Source organism: Frieseomelitta varia, unplaced genomic scaffold, assembly GCF_011392965.1.
Source record: "Frieseomelitta varia isolate USP_RPSP 00005682 unplaced genomic scaffold, Fvar_1.2 scaffold_531, whole genome shotgun sequence".
Lineage (NCBI taxonomy): Eukaryota > Metazoa > Arthropoda > Insecta > Hymenoptera > Apidae > Frieseomelitta > Frieseomelitta varia.
Window position 1 is genome coordinate 1 of NW_025110292.1, and position 20,604 is coordinate 20,604.

The window sequence follows — 20,604 nt, forward strand, 5'->3', positions numbered from 1 at the left end:
AATATATGTATTAGGTAACTATCTTTTCCGTTATTGTAAATAATATAATTTAATTATTATAAATGAATTGTTCAAACTTTGAAATAATGCTTGGAAATTCAATCACTGTTTGATTTGCTATAAATAAATGATTATTTTTTAAATAATATACAAAAATATCGTAATGCATTATTTTGCAGTTTGAATAATTCATTTGAAACAATTAAATTATTTCTACAATATTTCGGGACACTGTTTTATAATTTCCACAATTTTTCTATTACGATTAAACAATTAAATTAATCATTTCATTCAATAAGCGTCATTTCTCTTAAGTACATTGTTCAAAATTGTTATAAATTATTAGTTAAATATTTTAAATAACACTTAGAAGGAATTACAGAAGAGAATTTATTGTTTAATCGTTGCAAATAAATTATTGGAAATATTAGATAACGTTTAAACAAGTAATATATTCAGAAATATTATTTAAAAACTCACTCCTAAATTTTGGTCGATGTGCACACAACGGAAGTTCAATTGGTAATGAGCCTTCGTATCGTTGAAGGTTAATTTAATGTTCCGATCATCAGTGACTCGGAACTGTTGATAATTTTTTTTTAGTACTTCAAAACGATTTCTCTGTTATACTAATCAATAGTTTTTAGATTTCTCTCGCAAGGTTGCACTTTCACAAATATGTTCGAATGTCAAATATAATAATTTATCAATCGTTTAATCTATAACTGACTAATACTAAATTTACACTTTCATGATATTAATTTCTAAGTTATAACTGCTTTGATGTATATTAACTAGAAATTTATGTAGAGAAAAGTTATGTAGTTAAAAATCGAGTTAAGCAGTGATCGTCACTTCAGAATAATCGCGCAACATTTAAAAGTTTTCACTCGTTTATTGTTTCAAATTGTATTATCGAAATGCATTATTTTACAATTTGAATAATTCAAACAATTAAATTTTTAATAGTTAAATTATTTTATTTCTACAATATTTCGGGACACTGTTTTATAATTTTCACAATTTTTATATTACGATTAAACAATTAAATTAATTTCAATAAGTCAACGTCATGTCTCTTAAGTACATTGTTCAAGATTCTTATAAATTATTAGTTAATTATTTTAAATAATAGTTAGAAATATTACATAATAGAATTTATTGTTTAATTGTTGCAAGTAAATTATTGGAAATGTTAGATAATGTTTAAACAATTAGAATATTCAGAAATATTATTTAAAAGTTCACTTCGAATGTTTAACCGATGTACACACGATGAAGGTTCAACTTAGAATGACCTTTTTCGTTGCTCGACCGTCAGATAAAGATAAAGTCAGCGATGCACAAGTGGTGGTAGTCTTTGTCAGTACTTCCAAAAACACTATTTCTATTTCAGTAATCAATAGTTTTACAGTTTTTATGTTTTATTTAGTTAAAATTTTTCAATTTTACAGTTTTATTGTTTTATAGCCCCCGTTAATCTTAGGCAAACAATAAATACTGTAATTTTATGGGTGTACAAGAACCCAAAAATATCAAGAACCCGATGGTCGGGACGGAGTCGGGAAGAGGTCGAATCGGGTCGGGTCGGATTCCCGAAAATTTCAAGATTCCCGAAAGACTCGGGTTTCCCGAAAAAGTCGAGATTCTCGAAAATTTCTCAAATTACTCTACGATGCTGTACAAAATATATACACAAATACACAGTTCAATTTCTTCTTCCGGTGAAGTTATTGGAAACACGGTTTCTAAGAATCGTGTGACCTGATGTAAACGAACGTGTGACTGCGTGCTTAGTACTTGGACATTATGCATGCTGTTGAGCAGTATCGCTGAGAAATTCGAGAAGCTCAGACGTATATTTCAAAATCTCTGTGAACTTAAAGTCTACGCTTATACGGACCCACACGAGTCCACACTACGCTTAGGAACAGACGAGTCCGCATACAACAACGTTGGCAATTTCGCGTGCGACAGAAGGGGATGGTAGAAATCGGAAAGTCGTGGGCGACGCAATATTCGCCGGGTTCGAGCTCGGGTGAGAGTCGTTTCAAATCCGGCATCCAGCGCAGCGAGGCGAATATCTCGCCGGGAACGGGGATATTAAGAAAGACAACGCGGCCGCGAGATGACACAGAAAACGCTCCAACGTTTCTTTACGAGGGTGGCCGTGGCAACGCGTGGCACACACGTAATGAAACACACGTTCGCGACGCGGTGCGCGCTGGCTGGCGAAACAGAAAACGACCCGATATTACGTTCCGCGAGAACGTTCCAGAGAACACGAAAGAGAGAAAGAGAGAGAGAGAGAGAGAGAGCTCGATATCGCGGCTCTCTCTCTCTCTTTCGCCGGCAGTTTTCGACCGCAAGCTCGTTACCGGTTCTCCTCGGCAAGGTTTTCTGGCTGCTTCTTTTTACGTAGCAGCCACCTAGCCTGGCTGGCTGGCTTCTTTCTTCCCAGATGTTTCTCGGCTCTTTTTCCTGTCTTCGTTTCGCGCCGGATACGCCATTATCGCGTGCGTTCGCCAAGAGTGAGGACGATCGCGCGAATCGTCAACGAAATCCAACGTAACGCGTGTGTCCTCTCGGTGGTGTTGAGAGGCTCGGAGAATGAAGCTTCACGATTTTTTTTCCAGTCCGCATTCAGCTCGCGTTTTAGGAGCTAGCAATCAACTGAAACTCTGGTTTATGCTTGCTCTCCAACTAGGCCGAGCAAGATACTCTCTTCTGTCATTAATTAGAAGCAAAACCGTAAATTCGTAGTGTAAAGTTGGGGCTTTATTTCTTATTTTCAATATAAACATATGTTTATTATGTTAATGTTAATAAAATATTGTTTCCTCTTAGGTATCTGGCACGCTATAACTGCATCCAAACATGTTCCACAGTCTTCTTCAAACTTCTGACTTCTTTTATTTCACACGATCAATCACACACACATACTCCTGTCTTTCTTATGTCTCTCCCATACGAGATATCACCACAAAGCACAATCACGAATATACCGATACGTAGAATGTTTTCGAGTTTTGTCTTTCCTTGTATACAGTATAATCTTCTGGTGGACACTGAAAAACTGAAGGGTTTCTTGCGCTGGAATGACGTGCCACGCACGTCGAGAATTTTTTGTCCCCAAAATTGCAATATTTTCTCAGTTTTAAGTATATTTAAGTATAAATATCCGGGCGAGGCAAATAATAAATTTAGTACTTCTTAATAATTTCTATCCAGTGATATACCGACGTGTTCAAAAGAAAAAGAAAGCGACGAATTATTGTATACGGTTCGGTCACTCGTTATGGTCCGCGAACCAGTTGCCAGCGCAAGGGGTTGAAAAAGCCCGTATTTGTAAGCAGGAAAATGGTCATTTGAGGGATGTTGTTTTTCACATATAATACTGAGAAAAAATCCATTAATTATATTTCCAAATAAAATAATAAAAAATTTAAAAAACATGTGTTTGTGAAAATTACTTTGTTTCATATCGTTTCAGTCTTTCAGTGACTACTCTATATTAATTTTAATGTCTACGTGTTATATGGATCAGTATGGGTCAAAAGTGACTTAGATCGATAATTTTTCGGTCGGTGGTTCGAGAGTTAATTCAAATAGACGTGTCTGGTGAAATGGTGGCTGGACAAGCGACTTTCTAAAAGAAAAACTTTCAGTATTTGAAGATCAAGCATCGACTTCATTTATAATACATGTTATATCTTCAGTTTCAATACAGTTACAGTTTCATTTAAAAAAATATACGTGCAGATGAACTATTTTTTTGTGCCAATTGCCATTAATAATTTGATTGCAAGTACGCCCTTCTAATTTTTGGATAAAGTAGGATATTTGTGGATTTTTATGCATTTATGTATAATACTTTATGAAAATGCAAAGAGTGCACACAATATGCAAAGATATATAAAATATCGAAAATAAAATATATATATCCATTATGATGTTTGATAGTCGAAATTTCTGCTCAGATTCTACTTTTGTAATTAGTTTAATTCAAAAAAATACGAAAAATTACATAAAAATCCTTAACAATCTTATCGTTATTTAAGCTAAAATATTTTAAAATTGCGTCTAACAATCGATTATATATTTAGAGACACTATTGGCCTCTGATTATAACAAGAAAAGAGTCAAAAAATAATTGTGCAATTTAAGAAAAAATATCAAAAAGAGAAAATGACAAAAGAAGATGAAAAGAAGCAAAGAATGCAGTAAGAATTATATCGAGCTGTTCGATATCTCCTAAGAAATCCGAAATATGTATAAAAAAAAAAAAAGAAATAGGTACGTTTAGAGTCGAAGTGAATTTCCAAAAAGTCGCAAAGAGATATTCAGTGTCTTTCAACATCAAAGAGATATCAGTATCTTCCAACGTAATGAAAGAACGATATACCATTACGAAAATTGAATTATTTCCGGCTGTGCTTGTTTTTTCGCCAAAGGAAACAGAACTTTGCCACAAAGAATTATAAGGGAAACCAATCTGAGCAGCCAGGCAAGCACTGCGTAAAAGGAAACGCAGAACGAAAAAATTTTCTGTATTCCAGCAGGTACATCTACCGTATTGTGTAACCGCGACGCAAGAATAGTTTTCTTTTTTTTCACATTCCTCTCTTTAGCTTCGCAACGTTCTCCCTTTCTTTTTCTCCTTTGTGCGACAAGCTCTCGTCTCCAATTTTCTGCAAGTTCAATCCTCTGTTGTTGCAGGAGATAATTTCCTACTTATCCGGGCGAAGCAAGCTTCAATTACAACAGATTCTCAAAATGAAAGGGAAACCGAGTTTTTGAGACTTTTCGATAAAGCTATTAATCATAAATTTATAAATCATAATTAACAATAAATTTATAAGGTGTAATTATAATTAAATTAAATCAAAGTTTGTTTTGAGATAACAAGTTTATCTTTTCTCCTTTCAATTTCGAACGCGCGTTTGAAAAATTTCGACTCGATCTTTTCCATCGTTTAACAAGTGCGACAAAATTTTTATTTACAATATTGTGTATATATATTTATTTATAATAGAAAGCTCTCAGTCATTCATAAAAATTTATTACAATGAAAATATCAAGCTTGAGAGAGAGAGAGAGAGATTCTACAATTCGCAATTTCATAAAACAAATTTTGGTTATGTTGCGTTTTCTAAAAAAAAGAAATTGTAAATTGTAAATTGAGTTTCTAAATTGAATTAAATTCAAAGGATTGGTACAATGAGAGAGAAAGAGGAATTGACACGCTCGTATTTTTTTTTTTTATTAAATTAAACCTAATATATGGTTAGTACAACTATATCGTTGCAATCTTTGCGGCTCGATTAACAGCAAGGTGCAGCGAATTTCATGCGGACGATTATTTATAGACACTGCGTGATACCATATTTGCGGTAGGATAAATCATGAGAGTAGAACCACCCTCATAAAATTTGTCACGGTTCCGCGGGATAAAGTAAATGCATAATAAATTCGAGTGCAATAATGGACAACGATCTTATTAAACAGCAATAATGAACCAAAATTCGTGCGTAGTTCCCCATCGATCATCAGATGGTTTAGTTGAACGTGTTGCAAACTCCGTTCACCGAACTTTCTCGGCCGAGCAGTGTAATTGATTGCATGGTAAAAGGGGAAACCCATGGAGTATGGATGATAATTTCCAAAAAATTATCAAAATTAACACGATTCTGTAACACAATTAATCGTCGAATTAATAATTAATAAATCGATATAAAAGCAGTCTCTGACTGAATAAATGAAATAAAAGAAAATCAAGAAATAGATATGGTACTGAAAATTTAAAGAAATATCAAATTAAAATATCATACTAAAATATTCAAACAAAATATTACATTGGAATATTGAAACTTTGAAATATTAAAAGCATCTTAAAATATTTTTAAAAAATATCACGTGTAAAAACAAGAAAATAACATAGGTCCAGGTTTAGGTAAAATATTATATTGGAATATTGAAACTTTGAAATATTTATTAAAAGCATCTTAAAATATTTTTAAAAAATATCAATATGTAAAAGCAAGAAAATAATACAGGTTCAGGTTCTGTAACCTTTCTGTCTTAAAATCAGAAATTTTCACGAAAGATTTCGTATCCAAGACGTATTTTGGCAAAAGAAATCTTCTCTCTCAAGAAAAGAGAAAAGTTTCATTAATTTTTCGCGTAGCTTACGATCTTTGCAACGATCTCTCTCTTTCTCTCTTTCTTCCTGCTCCTAATTAACCAAAGAATAATCCGACTTGTACTTTATTCACAGTTTTGGGCTGCTTACGTGCCGTGCGAGTCGCAGCATCTCAACGCGGTCCAGCTGACTCTGGAGCAGGTGGACCTCATTAAGAGGCTCATAGAGAAGTACTCGCAACACATGCAGTTCGCTGCGTCTTCAACGGGTGGGTATATCTTTCGCGATTATCCGAAACAAGCCCAATTCTCAATTCTACCGTGCACTGACTGTCCCACATTTCGCGAGAAAAGCGTGAGAAACGAAGAAAAGAAAAGAAATAAAGAAATAAATTAAAGAAAAGAAATAAAGAAATAAATTCGAAATTTTTGAGAAAAATTTATTTTACAATTCCACTCCGCATTGTATTTAATATTCTACTTCTTTGTTAGTTCCTTGTTTTCTTTTTTTTTTTTTTTTTTTTTTTTTTTTGTTTCTTTTAGAAGAGATGATAGGCATAGATATAAGAGATATTTGTTTGCCAATTTGCTGTAGGTACACGCATCAGCTATATGTATATTTAAATTTATTTGATTTTGATTATTTTTGAATTATTATTGAATATTTAAATTTAAATTTATTTGAATTGTACATATTTAAATTTATTTGAATTTCAAGCTCTACGTCAGTCGACTTAATTTTTCAGAGATCCTGGATGCTCACGAGAGAGGGAGGATAGCTTCGCTAATCGGGGTGGAGGGTGGACATAGTCTAGGAAGTAGTTTAGCCGTTTTAAGAACACTGTATCAGTTGGGCGTACGGTATCTCACGCTCACGCACACTTGTAACACACCGTGGGCGAAAAGTTCGTCGGTAGAGGACGAGGATGAGGATGGTGAGTGATACAAATAATAAATTATATGTGTGATTCGTGTTTTCATGAGAATAATTTAAAAAAAAAAAGAAAAGAAAAGAAACATGAAAACCGGGTATCTGATAGAAATTTGTTATTGTTAGAATATCACAACTGTATGTTGAGAGATGGAATTTAATTTTAATTTTATATGTTTCCGCACATTGGTAAATATTCCAAGCATCTCTCTGTCAGGGAAATAAATGTTTCAGCAAGTGAGTAAAGAGAGGGAAAGAGTGAAGTTCTCGTTTGCTTTAGGAGGCGGTCTAACGGCATTCGGAAAAGCAGTAGTTCAGGAAATGAATAGGCTGGGAATGTTGATAGACCTTAGTCATACAGCGAGGGCAACCATGAGGGACGCTTTAAGGGCCAGCAAAGCGCCCGTCATTTTTTCTCATTCGTCGGCCTTCGCCATTTGTAATTCCTCGAGGAACGTTCCCGACGACATTTTGAAGCAGCTGGTAAGTAGATACCGCATTACGTCGTCATTCATCCATGTCGTTTCAATTTCGTTCAAATTAATTGTAAGAACTTTTAAACGATCGATAAAAAAAAAGATTAATCGATTTACAGTGAAATTATTCGAACGAAAGTTAAAGGGAGATTGCGTGAGTTTTGATATTAATCGAGAATTTTTGCACGTCGAGAATTGTTTGTCCCAAAGTTGTAATGTTTCCTCAGTTTTAAGTATAACCCAGGCAAAATAAATAATAAATTTATTACTTCTAAATAATTTCTATTCAGTATGATATCATACCGACGAATTCAAAAAAGAAAGTGACGAATTATTGTATACGGCTTGGTCACTCGTTATGGTCCGCAATCAGTAGCCAGCGCAAGTGGTTAAATTAAAGAAAAACGGGTGGGAAGTTTAGAAATTTCATTAGAACACGAGCACACAGAAAAATATTCTGTGAAATATTTTTAAAATAAAGATAAAATTCATGTTCGAGACAGAAACAGAAAAGGAAAAGTGACGATTTTCGCACGTTTTTTTTTTGAACGAGTAGCTCGTTCTTCTTCCTCCACAGAAGATAGATGATTATCTATCTGGGCTTTCAGTGACACAAAACATTTACCACTGACTATTCGTTTCTATTGTTGGGTTTTCTGTTCCATTATAGGGATGGAACATCCTCGCATTCCTTCGTTAAAGGACTAATTAACCGTGCGAGAAATTAACGGATTTATCTATGTTTTCCTGTTGGCTTCGTATAAAGCCGCAATTCTCTTCCTCTCGAGATTTGGGGGATTTTTTTCCTTCTCTAATTAGAATTCTACACTGCATCTCATAATACCATCTAAGAATTTTCATGTATTACACGTTAGCGCGACAAGAAACAAAGTACACGATGTCTGATATCGAGAAAAACAATGTATTCTTTTAAAATAATAGAAAAGTAATTTGTTCGTAAGTTTCACAGATATAGAGATAGAATAGAATATTTTATTTTACAAAAACTATATTCAGAGTGCAGTAAAATGAAATTAAAATTCTTAGAAGCCTACCTACTTTTAGTACTTTGTCATGCTTCTTTTTTGGTTTTATTAGCTATGAAAGAAAGTAATGTAGAAATCCTTGAAAGATGTAACACGTAGATACATTTTATCACAAAACAATAAAAGAAGAGATAATGTACGTGTGATATAAAATAAATAGGAGTATCATAAAATTCACGTTTGCCACGCTGTTTATACAATCCAATCAGCAAGAAAGAGAAAAATCAACTGAACAGGATTCGTAAAATCTAGACAAACAATTAAGGGAGAATCCCAAGGATCAACTCTAGATAAACAATTAAGGGAGAATCCCAAGGATCAACTCTAGACAAACAATTAAGGGAGAAGTTCTTCGATGAAATATTAACGAACATCGGAAACAGCTACGGAAAGGGAGAAATGTACGATCCAGACGAAATGCGGTTAGGCGAGAACATTGCAGTAGATTTTGTCGAGGAACGCGCCGCAGTAGTTGCGGTCAGGAACTGCGGTTAACACAGGGCGCAATTAAGATCTGAGACTTCGAGCAAAGTAATCCAATTTTTCATCGATCGAAACGAAAGTTTCTAATTACGGGAATTCTCGCTTCGTTTCTCGAGCTTTCGCGAATTTTCAAAAAATTCCCGAACCTTCAAATCTCGTTCGGTGTTTCCCAAAGAGTTTCCCAGAGAGTCTTTCGACAATGCAACAAATTAAAATGGATAACTAGATTGACAGTTGTTGGCAATAATTTTTAACGCGGTGAATGAAAATTCTATCTCTAGGCTGCTAACGGTGGACTGGTGATGGTGACGTTTTATAATTACTTCGTGAAATGCGGCTCTCAGGCAACCGTATCCGACGTCGCCGAGCATATTTACTACATTAGAAACCTAATTGGCGTGGACCATATTGGTGTCGGTGGCGACTTCGATGGTATTAACAAGTACGTATATTTTTTCCTTTTTTCTTTGAAATATTCTATTGCATAAATCCATCCTGTATAAATATACAGTTATATATGAATGAATACTTTGAGAAACTTTCCAAAGGAACCGATATCTATAATAATTATTGTTTGAAACATTTTGAGTATTATTAGTCTATTAATTTGGATCTTATAATTAGACTACTATTATTAGTCTAGTAATTTAAATATTATAATTTATAACTATAAAAGTATAGTGTAATTTATAGTATACTATAGTATACTATAAAATTTTGTATATTATTAGTCTACTTTCGAAACAAGCCTATTCTACCTATAATAATATAATATACCTATAATAATTATTGTTTGAAATTTGTTGGATATTATTAGTCTACTAATAGTAGTATACCGTAGGATAATCAACATAAACGTCTCGAGCAATAAATATAAATACAAATAATTATTTAATATTGGCATTCATATAATAAAATAATCGACATGAAATTAATATAAATCTAATAAATATAAATTTTTATAAATATAAAAATTAATATAAAATAACAATGAAATCATTAATATAAAATTGGACAATATAATAACAGAATAATGTGATGAAAGCTTTTCACATCACCGAGCAAAGACTCGCTCCAAAAAATACAATAATTTCTAAAGCTTTCTATACTTACTCATAAAAAAAATGCAAAGACGCTAAAATATTTTTCTCCCCTCCCCGCAAAGATGAACGTAGACATAGCTTATTTTCTGGTATAAACCATTTATATGAATAAGTAACAAAGTTTCGGTATAATATCCGGATAGCGAGCATCGTGTATCCCGATCCAATTTGGTCTGTAAATTTAATCAAGAGAGTACAAGAAGACTCTAATTAACCTTCTCAATGCGGCAGCGTTGGTCGAAAAGATTTATAATCACGAAGGTGCGGCGACGTAAACCTTCCTGCGAACATTTACCGGTTCGGTTAATTCATCGTGTCTATACAAGTTATTGTAAACCGATGAACGGTGAATTAACGACACACTGTAAATCTAACTACAAGACCATAAACTTTCCCTTTTTTTCTTGTCCGATATTCTATTACGCGACGGAGACTTCGCGGCTTGTTATAGCGGTTCATCGATCATCGGGAAGAAAAAAAGAAAAAAAAAAATACAGCAAGAGGCAGTTCGAGGTAAAAGAATTACGCGTTGTCTAACTCATTTGGATTCATAGTTGGAAAGATAGACTGTAATTTAATGTATGGTTGGATGTAAATCTTGATGATTAACGTAATGTATTTCTGCATATAAGCTGATGGAACAAACGGATGGACATTGTTTAAACAAATGTTCGTTTCATTTGTTTATTTAAACATATTTTTATGTGATAATCGAAGTTTCTAACTTTAAATTAATAAACTTTACCAAGAGAAGGAAATAATCATACGAATTTCTGACTTTTCGTATCGTTGGAGATCAACAAAAATCAATGTCGAGGCTAGCTATATTTCCATTTTAATCAAACTCGTGGATAACACAACGAACCGATTCTGTTGACAGAACGCCCAGAGGACTCGAGGATGTCTCGAAGTATCCGGAACTGTTCGCCGAACTTCTCCGAAGTGGGAAATGGAACGTGTACGATTTGAAGAAAGTTGCCGGTCTGAACCTGCTGAGAGTCCTTCAAAAGGTTGGAACGCGTTCAAAATCTAAATTCGAATCTTTCTGCACCGCAAGCATCCCAATTTTTCTTTATACGAACCGAAGGAAAGCGAGATGGACCCTAGAATCCCAATTGACTTTCGCTTCGTCGATTGTTAAACGATTATTTAGAAAAAGAAAGAAAAGTACTTAGAAATGTAAGAGCATCGGGCAAGTAGTTGAAATGAAAACGAACAATACTTTTCTTCCGAATGAAAAATTTATTATACAATTCCCTGAGGAGAAGGTAGAAATTTACACAAATAAAAATATTTTTTACCTTGCATTTTTATTTTTTAAGAAAGTTTATTTGTTTTAGGTGGAAAAAGTGAGGGACGACCTGAGAACCGCCGGGATGACGCCATCCGAAGAATACCTCCAGGATTCTCCCGACACGACCGGCAGCTGTGCACTTGATATCAACTCGGTGCAGACGGTCATGGAGATTTGATTGTTCTATCAATATCCTCTGTTTCTCGATGGTGTGTAAATCACTTCTCTACGAGCACCCTGCCGTCCTATGCTCGACAAAACGGACAGAATCGCGTCGAAGTCGGGGAAATCTTAGCAGAACGATCGATTCAAGAGGAGAAGATGCTTCTCGTTGCTTGATTCTTGCCCGCTTACAAAATCTGTCCCTTTTTAGATGCTCAATCAAGATATAACATTGAACGAGAGAGAAAAGAAATATGATGGAAAACCTACCTCGAAACGAAATGCACAGCTTCCGATATGTCTAATTTGCTCGGCCGTAGGTTACTTTTCGTTTGAAAAGCACAAAACGCGATGCGATTACTTTTTAAACGGGCCTTCCTTGAAACCGTTTGATTCACCGCCGTTTATAATTATTCGAACGATTGAGAAAATATGACGATCGTATTTTTATTACAGAATTTATTTTAGTATCGTTAAGATTAAAGTAACCGTTAAGCTTCATGAAATCCATAATCTAAATTACGAATGTACTTGTCAATAATAATTTAAGGCTTACGTTTTAAGTAGGTAAAAACTGATTGTGAGATCACCTGTATTTTGAACACTTGTAACAATCATATTTTGGTATCTCGTACATACGTTTCAGAACAGACATGTCCAAGGCAACAATGCTATTTTTAATAGGAGTAATAACGACGCATTGTAACATTTATTATAAAGAAACACGTGTATTCTAATATACAGTCTCTGAATAAAGCTGAAACACATTTTTCTCCATTTCATATTTTTATGGTACAGAAAGTGTTGATTCAAAGAAATGTGTATATCATTGAGAATTTTCATTGTCGTTCGAAGAGTTATAGAGCTGTAGAGCACTGTCGTTCAAGTGAATTTTATTAAATATCAGAATAAATCCTCCAATTTGTTGTCGTATATATATATGTATATTATAAATTTAATTTCAAATCAGTTGTGATTAACAGGATCATGTTTCTAGATAATGTTTTTGTCGTATTACAAGTACCAAACTTTATGAAATTGCTGCAAAAAATGATTAGCCAAGCAAAACGATCAATCGTGCGTAAATCAGTACATAAAAGGAGCAAATAAAGAGAACATACTGTGACAATATAGAGATCTTTTCTAAACTGTGTCACTCTTGTATTGTAAAAAAAAAAAAAAAGTATTATGTGTGAACCCGGCTGTGTACCTTCATATGTCTTCCCCTCTTCGTTGCACAAAAAATACGTGCACTTTAGCGTTAAAAATTTGAAAACTCGAAGTGAGCAAACCCGCATCTGAAAGAATTACGGGTTTATTTGAAAAATATAATCGTTGAAAAAAAAAAAGAAACTTTCAGAAGAAAAACATATCTGTTTTAAAGATAAAGAGGAAACGTAAACAAGAAACACCGTATTTGCAAAATAAATTTTGCTATTAGTGTTATAGAGAGAAGAATACTGTTAAAAAAAAAAGAAAATGCTTTTCACGAAATAAAAGATATTTGAATAAGATAAAAATTGCTCACAGAAAATATTGTCGATAGAGTTCGAACGTGTGTGCGTGTTTGTCAACGTGTTATACCGGATGTAATCTATCATTTATACGCATCCAAAATTTCTTCGACAAAAGCATCATCTAATATCTTTGACGACTCACTGGAAATTTCTGGGGAAATTCTTTGATAAGAATTCACTCCTGCGACTTTCATATGTCACCATTCACCTATCTGTGTCCTGTGTGCACTTACTATGTGATTCATGCGAGTTAAATCTTCAAAAAAAAAAAAGAACTTAATATCGGATGATAAACGAAAAATGAAGATAACTTGTATGGATTATACCTCACTCCCATACAGGGAGTAGGTAAGAAACTTTAGAATATCAAAAATTCCGTTGTACCTTCGCAGCGGATTCTATGAATAAATGTTTCTATTGTATACTTGTCATTGTTCGACTCTTCATTTCCCCTTTATAACAAAATCTAGTGAACAATTATTCTCACACTCATATACACACAGAACATTTTACATGAATTTTATTTTGGAAAACATAGTTATAGCGTATAGTCATATGAATAATATTACTAATATTTTTAATTTCAACCCATGAATGCCATAATATAACCTTTTATAATAAATAAAACAGCAAGATATTTAGAAAAATACTGTATATTTGAATGCTTCGTTCCTCAATACAAACAAGTACTTTAATTCTACACATTTATTCCTAATTTTTTCCTGATTTCTTCAATATAGAGATAAATTATCTGATTTTGTAAGAAGCTGTTGATCTAATTGACGAAATTCGAAAGCACATTGATTTCGTTCAATTTTAAGATCGATCTCGTGGTACAGTAAAGATTCTAAACACAAAGTAAGTCTTAATCTTCCATATGCTTCAATTTTAGTAAAATAATTTTTCGCCTTTGAGAGTGCTTTAATGGCTTTTAAGATTACTCCTTTTCGCGTTTTTTCACACATTGGAGCAGTAGCAACTAAGCATTTTGCATATAAAACAAACGCTCTACCTTGATCGTAATATCCTCCATGTGCTAAAATTTGCGTAATTGCTTCTTCTACTAAATTTAATGCTAAAGTCGGCATACCCATTATTAACTAAAATATCAATGAAAATTAATATAACACTACTGCATGTTATAGAAATATAACAATATTTTTAATATCTTTAAGTAAGCGAATGATATATTAGTTAATTTAATTACCTGAATGTTTGCAAGATGCATTTTTATTAATGCTTTATAATAAGATAAATAATTTTTTATTGCCAATTCTAGTGCTCTATTTAAAAGCACCAACGAATTAACTCCTACAATTCCACTCTCTGGTGAAACAGAAGCACACATTATTTGACTTAATAAAATCATAGCTCTTATTTTATTTTGAGGTGTTAATTGTTCATCTCTTTCAATGTTATCAATATATTCTAATCCTCTTGGATAATCCCCTGTCTCCAAACAAACTTCTGCTAATCTAAACGTTCGTAAAACTACAAATGTTGTATAATATAAAAGAGATATTAGGCATATTTTAAAATATTACTATACCTAAATTTACTTTCCAAAGGATCTAAGCTTGAAATATTTGACGCTATTGCTTCAGCCTCGCCCCACTTTTCTTGTCTCATTAATTGTGTAAACACATAAAGTTGTTCACTTAATATCCAGATCTATGAAACAAATGAAACAAAAAAAAAAAATTAAAAAGACTTTATTGTATGATTCATTCAGTTAAATATAACATTCATTTGTAAATGGTACCTTATTACATGGTTCATTAGGGAATCTCTCTTTAGCATGAGCAAGCACAATATCAACTAAAAAATATTCTCCAAATTCTACTAAGATATTTGCAATATTAACGACAGCTTGGCAAGTAGATGGCCCATTAAACATATGCTGCTTCTTATCACCTGTATTATGTAAAAGTAATAACTGAGCACAGACTGAAGACATCTCGGTTTTACCATAATACGCCCATAAGGCAGATTTTTCCGCATACGTCATTGACATTAAATCTATCATAGAATGCTGACAATTTAAAACATCAGATTTCATCAATGTCTGCAATTATATATTGAAAACAATTTAATCTTGAATAAACGTTTGGTTCGCATTAAATGCAACTAGATTGAAAAAATACCTCAAATACTTGGGATGGATTCTTAGCTTCTAAGGCAGAATTATGAGCATATGCGATGAGACCTAATCCAGTTGTATGAGTTATTCCCAACATACTTGCCTTACCAACTGACCTTTCTATCAATGGTCCCCTAAATTATAAAATATGATGATATAATTTATGTGTCAATACATATATCAATACATGTCAAAAAATATGTTAATTTACTTTTGTTTGGAAGTCAAATGGTACATCCAAGCATGTGCTAATTGCAAACAGACATTGTCTCCAGCTTCTTGAGCCATCATAATAGCTTCTTTTAAAGCAGCTTGCGCTACTTCTCTTAAACGAAAATGAGATAACAACATGAATTCTATACAAAATTCTTAACTTGAAAATTTATATAAAAACGCACTTATGATTAAATTGAGCATGTAAAACTGCCAAATTTAAAGCTGCGTATCTGAAAATACGAGATTTATCTTCAGGCGTAGAACGATTTTCCAATGGTGCTAATCTATCAAAGCAATGATAAAGACTATCTATAGCTCCACAATATTCATTGACCCTTAAACAGTTTAAATAACTTAAATAATGCTGAAACATAGATATACAAGAAACATAAGATATGCAATTTCTTTTAAAATATAAACAGGGGATATATGATACTCACAGCTTCAGCATAATAAGGACTACAACTCAAAAGTTCTCGTACAAGACTTTGCAGTTCTGCAGGAGGCATTGCTTTATGTTCATCGGTTTGTATAGTATGTGCCTGCTGTGCAACAAGTAACTCAGCTTGTCTTCCACCCCATGTTGTTTTAATTCTATTGAAGTATAAAGAAATTGTAAAATACATATCCATACAAACAAGTTACGTACAAACAACAAGTTACAGTTCATAAATATAACAAATACATACTCATTTGAATATAAATTTTCTGTTTTTAAATCTGTAGATATATCAGAACCATCAAAAGTATTAATTCTTTTATCCAAGTATTTCTTCAAAGCTTCGTAAAGAGCTACAACTTGATCGAAAGGCAATTTTTCAAAAAAGATGATAACTCTTCTTATATATAATCCAAGCACAGAATTTTTATTTAAAGCAGGTAAAGAAAGAGAGTGATCCAATGTTGGTTTCATAAGACGTCCAACATTATCAAATAAATCTAATAATCCTTCAACACCTTTTCCTGTCAACATATTTAATTGCACTTCCATCTGACGTGCAAACCGATGTAAAATATATTCGGGGGAATGTAATATATTTAAAAGTGTATTGAGATCCATGTCAGGAGACTAAAAGAATATCAAGAAATTTCTTTTATTCAATATACTTGAAAAATTAAAATATATTTTATAGTAGTGAAATATATAATTTTGTCTAATGTATCGAATATTATGCTATAATAAAATACTATATTTTAATATTTTCGATATATTATTTAACATTTTATTGATAAAAATGATTACCTGAATCAATTTCAATGCAATTAAACAAAAATCACGTCTCTCCACAATTGCTGCAACAAAATATTAACATTAATAGCGACATTAATAATACATTATTATTATATTTGTAATGAATTTACATTCTGATGTTTATAATAATTATACATTACTTTTCGTTGTTTCATTACAGTATTCTTTAATCAAAATAACAGTTGCTATTTTATATGGTGTCAAAGTTTCTTTCTGCACTCTTTTTATATTGCCATCGATATTTATTAAATCCGTAGACATTCTGATTAATGTATTATAACATTTATCCCAACAACTATACAATTGACATTTTAAAATGTGTATTAGTTTAGTACCGATGCATTTTTATGTCTTACCATTAATTAAAAATAGACTAGAATGAACATGAAATGGAACTTTGTGTTTCAGAATCTGAAATACCGACCAGGAAAAAAATCACTAGTATTTGGCGCACTTTATGCTTATTGTTAGATACAGACGAGACGAGATCTGGGATATGGGATAAGAAAAAGCATTGGTTGTCCAGTCTATCCTAGTTAATCAATGGTGATAAGAATAATAACAATTTGTTCCATTATTTCACCACTACGCAGCGCTAGTATTTCAGGAATCGATTAAATTTTCATATGCAAAACAAACTGATTAAGAGAGTTCGTTTGTTGATGTACATGATATCATTTCATTTGATGTACAAAATACGTACATAAAAATTTAAAAATTTTACTTAATAAACCGAAATATTCAAATAATACTTAATTTCCCTAATACGATGTCATAGTCATATCACGTATCAATGTATTGAATTTATATAATATATATAATAATTTATATATATATATACAGCATGTTACCTCACCGCTTATTTGTTAACATGTTATCCTACTACTGTAAACGGAGTAACATGTTAATAAAAATATCATGTAATATGTGTTTTAAATTCGTCTCGATGTTCTCTACAATACGGTAGAAAAAAATTATGTATTCCTATTTGTTTAATCCAAAGTGACCTTGCTTTCTCTGTTTTGTTTAAGTATAGTTTGCGTATATAAAGAATATTTCAATTTCGTTTTCGTTAGTAATAGTGCCAGTAGTGAGTGTATAATTTCGCGTAAACTATAGTGAATATTAGATTCAAATTTATTTGCGAACGTAACTGATAGCATTATCTTTGAAATATATGCTCGTGGAGTGCAAATTAGTAGCGTGAAAAATTAAAATTAATTATAATATTCCCCTTATATGGTTATAGAGCGTTTAGTTCCATCGGTCTGCCACAACGCGGCGCTAGTGTTTCTTACCCTGTAAAACAGAGAAATTTTCATTTGCGAAAAAACCTAATTTAGCGAAATGAATTGTGAACTTTTGTGCTTGTATTACCCTAATTAAACCCTTAGCTTTCTTTTCATACCTCATTTGTCCCGTAAAATGCAGAAATAAGTATTTTCATAAATAATTAGTACCACTGAGTTACCGCTAGATGGCGCCACCATGTCCATTTTGTGAAACCACACTAATTACGAAAAAAACCTAATTAAGATGACTAATTTGCGAACTTTTTTATATGCCTACTTAAAATTAGGCTCCCCGCTTTCATTTTATGTGTGTTTTGTCCTGGAGAAACGTATGTGTAAAAAGTTGAATTTTTTTTTCAATAGATCGAAGATTGTCCTTCTCGCACACTATTGCTCTCCTTGTCTAGCGTCATTAGACAAGGAGAGCACTAGTGTGCAACAAGGACAGACATAAATGCGCGATAGATAAGGAGAGCGATAGCGTACGACAGACATATGTGCGCGGTAGACAAGGAGAGCAACACTGTGCGACAAGGACAGACATATATTCACGTTAGACAAGGAGAGCAACAGTGTGCGATAAGGATGCTGGAAAAATATATCATGGTTTATATATCACTCGCTATAATCGTTTGTTGGAAAAATAATTTCACATGCATAGTAAAGCAAAAAAAAAATTACACATTTTTGCTTGTTTAAAAAAGAATAATGTTGAAAATTTAATTTGTTTAATAATATCAACTAATTATAAAATAATGTGATAATGCCAAATATCAAATGAGATAATAAATAAAAATCTTAACATTTTGTACACTAATTTACAAATTCAACTAAGTATTATATATTTAATTTATAAATAAAATATTACTACTATTGTAACCGCAGTAACTTAGTAAAGTTGCAATTTAATGCATGTGTAGTATGAAAGGTTAGGATACGAGTAACATTTTTAATAAGTTAAAAATTTAATTACACATTGTAGTTAATATAAATTTTATTTTCATAATAGGAATGCAATTGTACATTATTAATTAATTTTATTAAAACATTTTTAACAATGATAAAAACGTTTATATTTTTCGACTTGGAAACAACTGGATTAATCACAAAGAGTTACATGCCAAAAATCACAGAAATGTCATTAATTGCAGTATCAAGAACTGCTATATCTAATACTAAAGATAATTTACCAAGAGTTACACAAAAACTTATTTTGCCAATACATCCAAATGAACCTGTTACAAAGGAAATCCAAACATTAACAGGTATATAACATTTAATTATTATTAGTAAATAATTTTTATCATGTTCCAACATCTTTTAATTTTTTTCATAGGTTTATCCAATGAAAATCTAAAAGAAGTTCAATTTTTTAATTGCGAAGTGTATAATTTAATAGTGAATTTTATAAATCGACAAACAGGACCATCTTGCTTTGTAGCTTACAATGGAAATAATTACGACTATCCAATCTTTTTATCAGAGCTTAAAAATATTGAGAAGGTATATACTATTTTATATCTTAATGTAATTTTCGAAGGTCATACATAATCTAACTTTTTACTTTAAAGAATTTCAGTGAAGAAGTTTTAAGTATTGATATGCTAAAATTAGTAAAGGATTTTTACTCACGTAAACAAAGTTCAACGAAAGGAATGAACACTATACAGACTATTACTACTAATCCTTCTTCTAACGAAGTTAGTATTTTATTAAATGATGGTTATGATAAGATTTTATCAGATGCATTAGATTCTATTATGAATACAAATTTTAATGATTATAACAAAAATAATACTTCTCCTAAAACTGAAAAAACTATAATTTATTCTGATAGTTTACTTAATACTCCACAAACTTCTAACTATAAAAAGATGCAGGAAATTAATGAAAAAACTCCTAAAAATCAAATTATAAAATTGGAACATTCTGATAAAAATTTTCAGAATAAAAAAGGATATACTGTAAGAAGAAAATTAGATTTTCCAAGTAGTCAGCCAATTAATTTTAAATTGGGTAGTATTTATGAACATATTTTTGGTAAAACCCTTGAAGGTGCACATAGTGCAGAAAATGATTGTCTTACTATGATTCGTTGTGCTATCAAATTAGGAAATTTCTTTCTGGAATGGACAGACTGCAATGCAATACCTTTGATTAATCATACTACTAAAAAAAAAGAAGGAAATATATGAGAATATATTAAATATAATATATTTTACGCTTTTAAAAGTACGTATATGTTAAATTATATTAATTCCTTAACAGTCAACAATCATTTTAATGAAACTCCTTAACAATAAAATTACAAATTCTTATCAAAAAGATATATAATCTGGAACCATATCTTTACGATATATCGACATTATATCATATTTGGAATAAACTGTTAAATAATTACAATATATTTTATTTTCTAAAAATAGATTTTCAAAATAGATATTCAAAAAGATAAAAAGTTTAATATAATATAATGTTATTATATATGTTATGATAGTACAATATTATAAATGTAATTGTAAGTATTTAGAAATTATATAATACAAATATA

At 31.8% G+C, this 20,604-nt stretch overlaps 3 protein-coding genes across 4 annotated transcripts; 2 read left to right on the forward strand and 1 right to left on the reverse strand.

The window, feature by feature from the left end:
* Nucleotides 1–6,187: 6,187 nt before the first annotated feature.
* Nucleotides 6,188–13,577, forward strand: LOC122533473 (dipeptidase 1-like; the record flags this gene model as incomplete). The annotated part of the gene is made up of 6 exons (XM_043663219.1): nt 6,188–6,410; nt 6,888–7,076; nt 7,353–7,555; nt 9,359–9,519; nt 11,061–11,190; nt 11,521–13,577. Coding segments are annotated over 6 exons (1,038 nt in total), but the record flags the coding sequence as incomplete, so codon positions are not given.
* Nucleotides 13,578–13,790: 213 nt separating this feature from the next.
* Nucleotides 13,791–17,229, reverse strand: LOC122533476 (anaphase-promoting complex subunit 5). The gene is made up of 11 exons (XM_043663224.1): nt 16,902–17,229; nt 16,753–16,802; nt 16,199–16,578; nt 15,950–16,103; nt 15,692–15,873; nt 15,505–15,618; nt 15,298–15,427; nt 14,916–15,218; nt 14,703–14,824; nt 14,361–14,628; nt 13,791–14,253 (listed from the first exon to the last, which is right to left on the reverse strand). Exons 1-11 carry the CDS (start codon nt 17,020–17,022, stop codon nt 13,885–13,887), a joined length of 2,193 nt encoding a protein of 730 aa, XP_043519159.1. The 5' UTR covers nt 17,023–17,229; the 3' UTR covers nt 13,791–13,884.
* A 558-nt stretch (nt 17,230–17,787) lies between these two features.
* Nucleotides 17,788–20,288, forward strand: LOC122533481. 2 transcript variants are annotated; one of them, XM_043663233.1, is made up of 5 exons: nt 17,788–17,879; nt 18,417–18,968; nt 19,049–19,318; nt 19,390–19,556; nt 19,625–20,288. In XM_043663233.1, exons 3-5 carry the CDS (start codon nt 19,111–19,113, stop codon nt 20,246–20,248), a joined length of 999 nt encoding a protein of 332 aa, XP_043519168.1. In that variant the 5' UTR covers nt 17,788–17,879; nt 18,417–18,968; nt 19,049–19,110; the 3' UTR covers nt 20,249–20,288. The 2 variants fall into 2 exon arrangements, with proteins under 2 accessions (XP_043519168.1, XP_043519167.1); XM_043663232.1 differs by lacking the exon at nt 17,788–17,879 and having other exon boundaries at nt 18,277–18,981; nt 19,063–19,318.
* Nucleotides 20,289–20,604: the final 316 nt, after the last annotated feature.

What these genes read in the sequence shown, in the direction of transcription:
- LOC122533481 (XM_043663233.1), top strand. Translation starts at nt 19,111, where the DNA reads ATGATAAAAACGTTTATATTTTTCGACTTGGAAACAACTGGATTAATC. An exon ending in GGAAATCCAAACATTAACAG is followed by an intron (nt 19,319 to 19,389) that starts GTATATAACATT and finishes TTTTTTTCATAG; the next exon opens with GTTTATCCAATGAAAATCTA. An exon ending in AGCTTAAAAATATTGAGAAG is followed by an intron (nt 19,557 to 19,624) that starts GTATATACTATT and finishes TTTACTTTAAAG; the next exon opens with AATTTCAGTGAAGAAGTTTT.
- LOC122533476 (XM_043663224.1), bottom strand. Translation starts at nt 17,022, where the DNA reads ATGTCTACGGATTTAATAAATATCGATGGCAATATAAAAAGAGTGCAG. An exon ending in TTGCATTGAAATTGATTCAG is followed by an intron (nt 16,579 to 16,752) that starts GTAATCATTTTT and finishes ATATTCTTTTAG; the next exon opens with TCTCCTGACATGGATCTCAA. An exon ending in TGCATCTTGCAAACATTCAG is followed by an intron (nt 14,254 to 14,360) that starts GTAATTAAATTA and finishes TTGATATTTTAG; the next exon opens with TTAATAATGGGTATGCCGAC.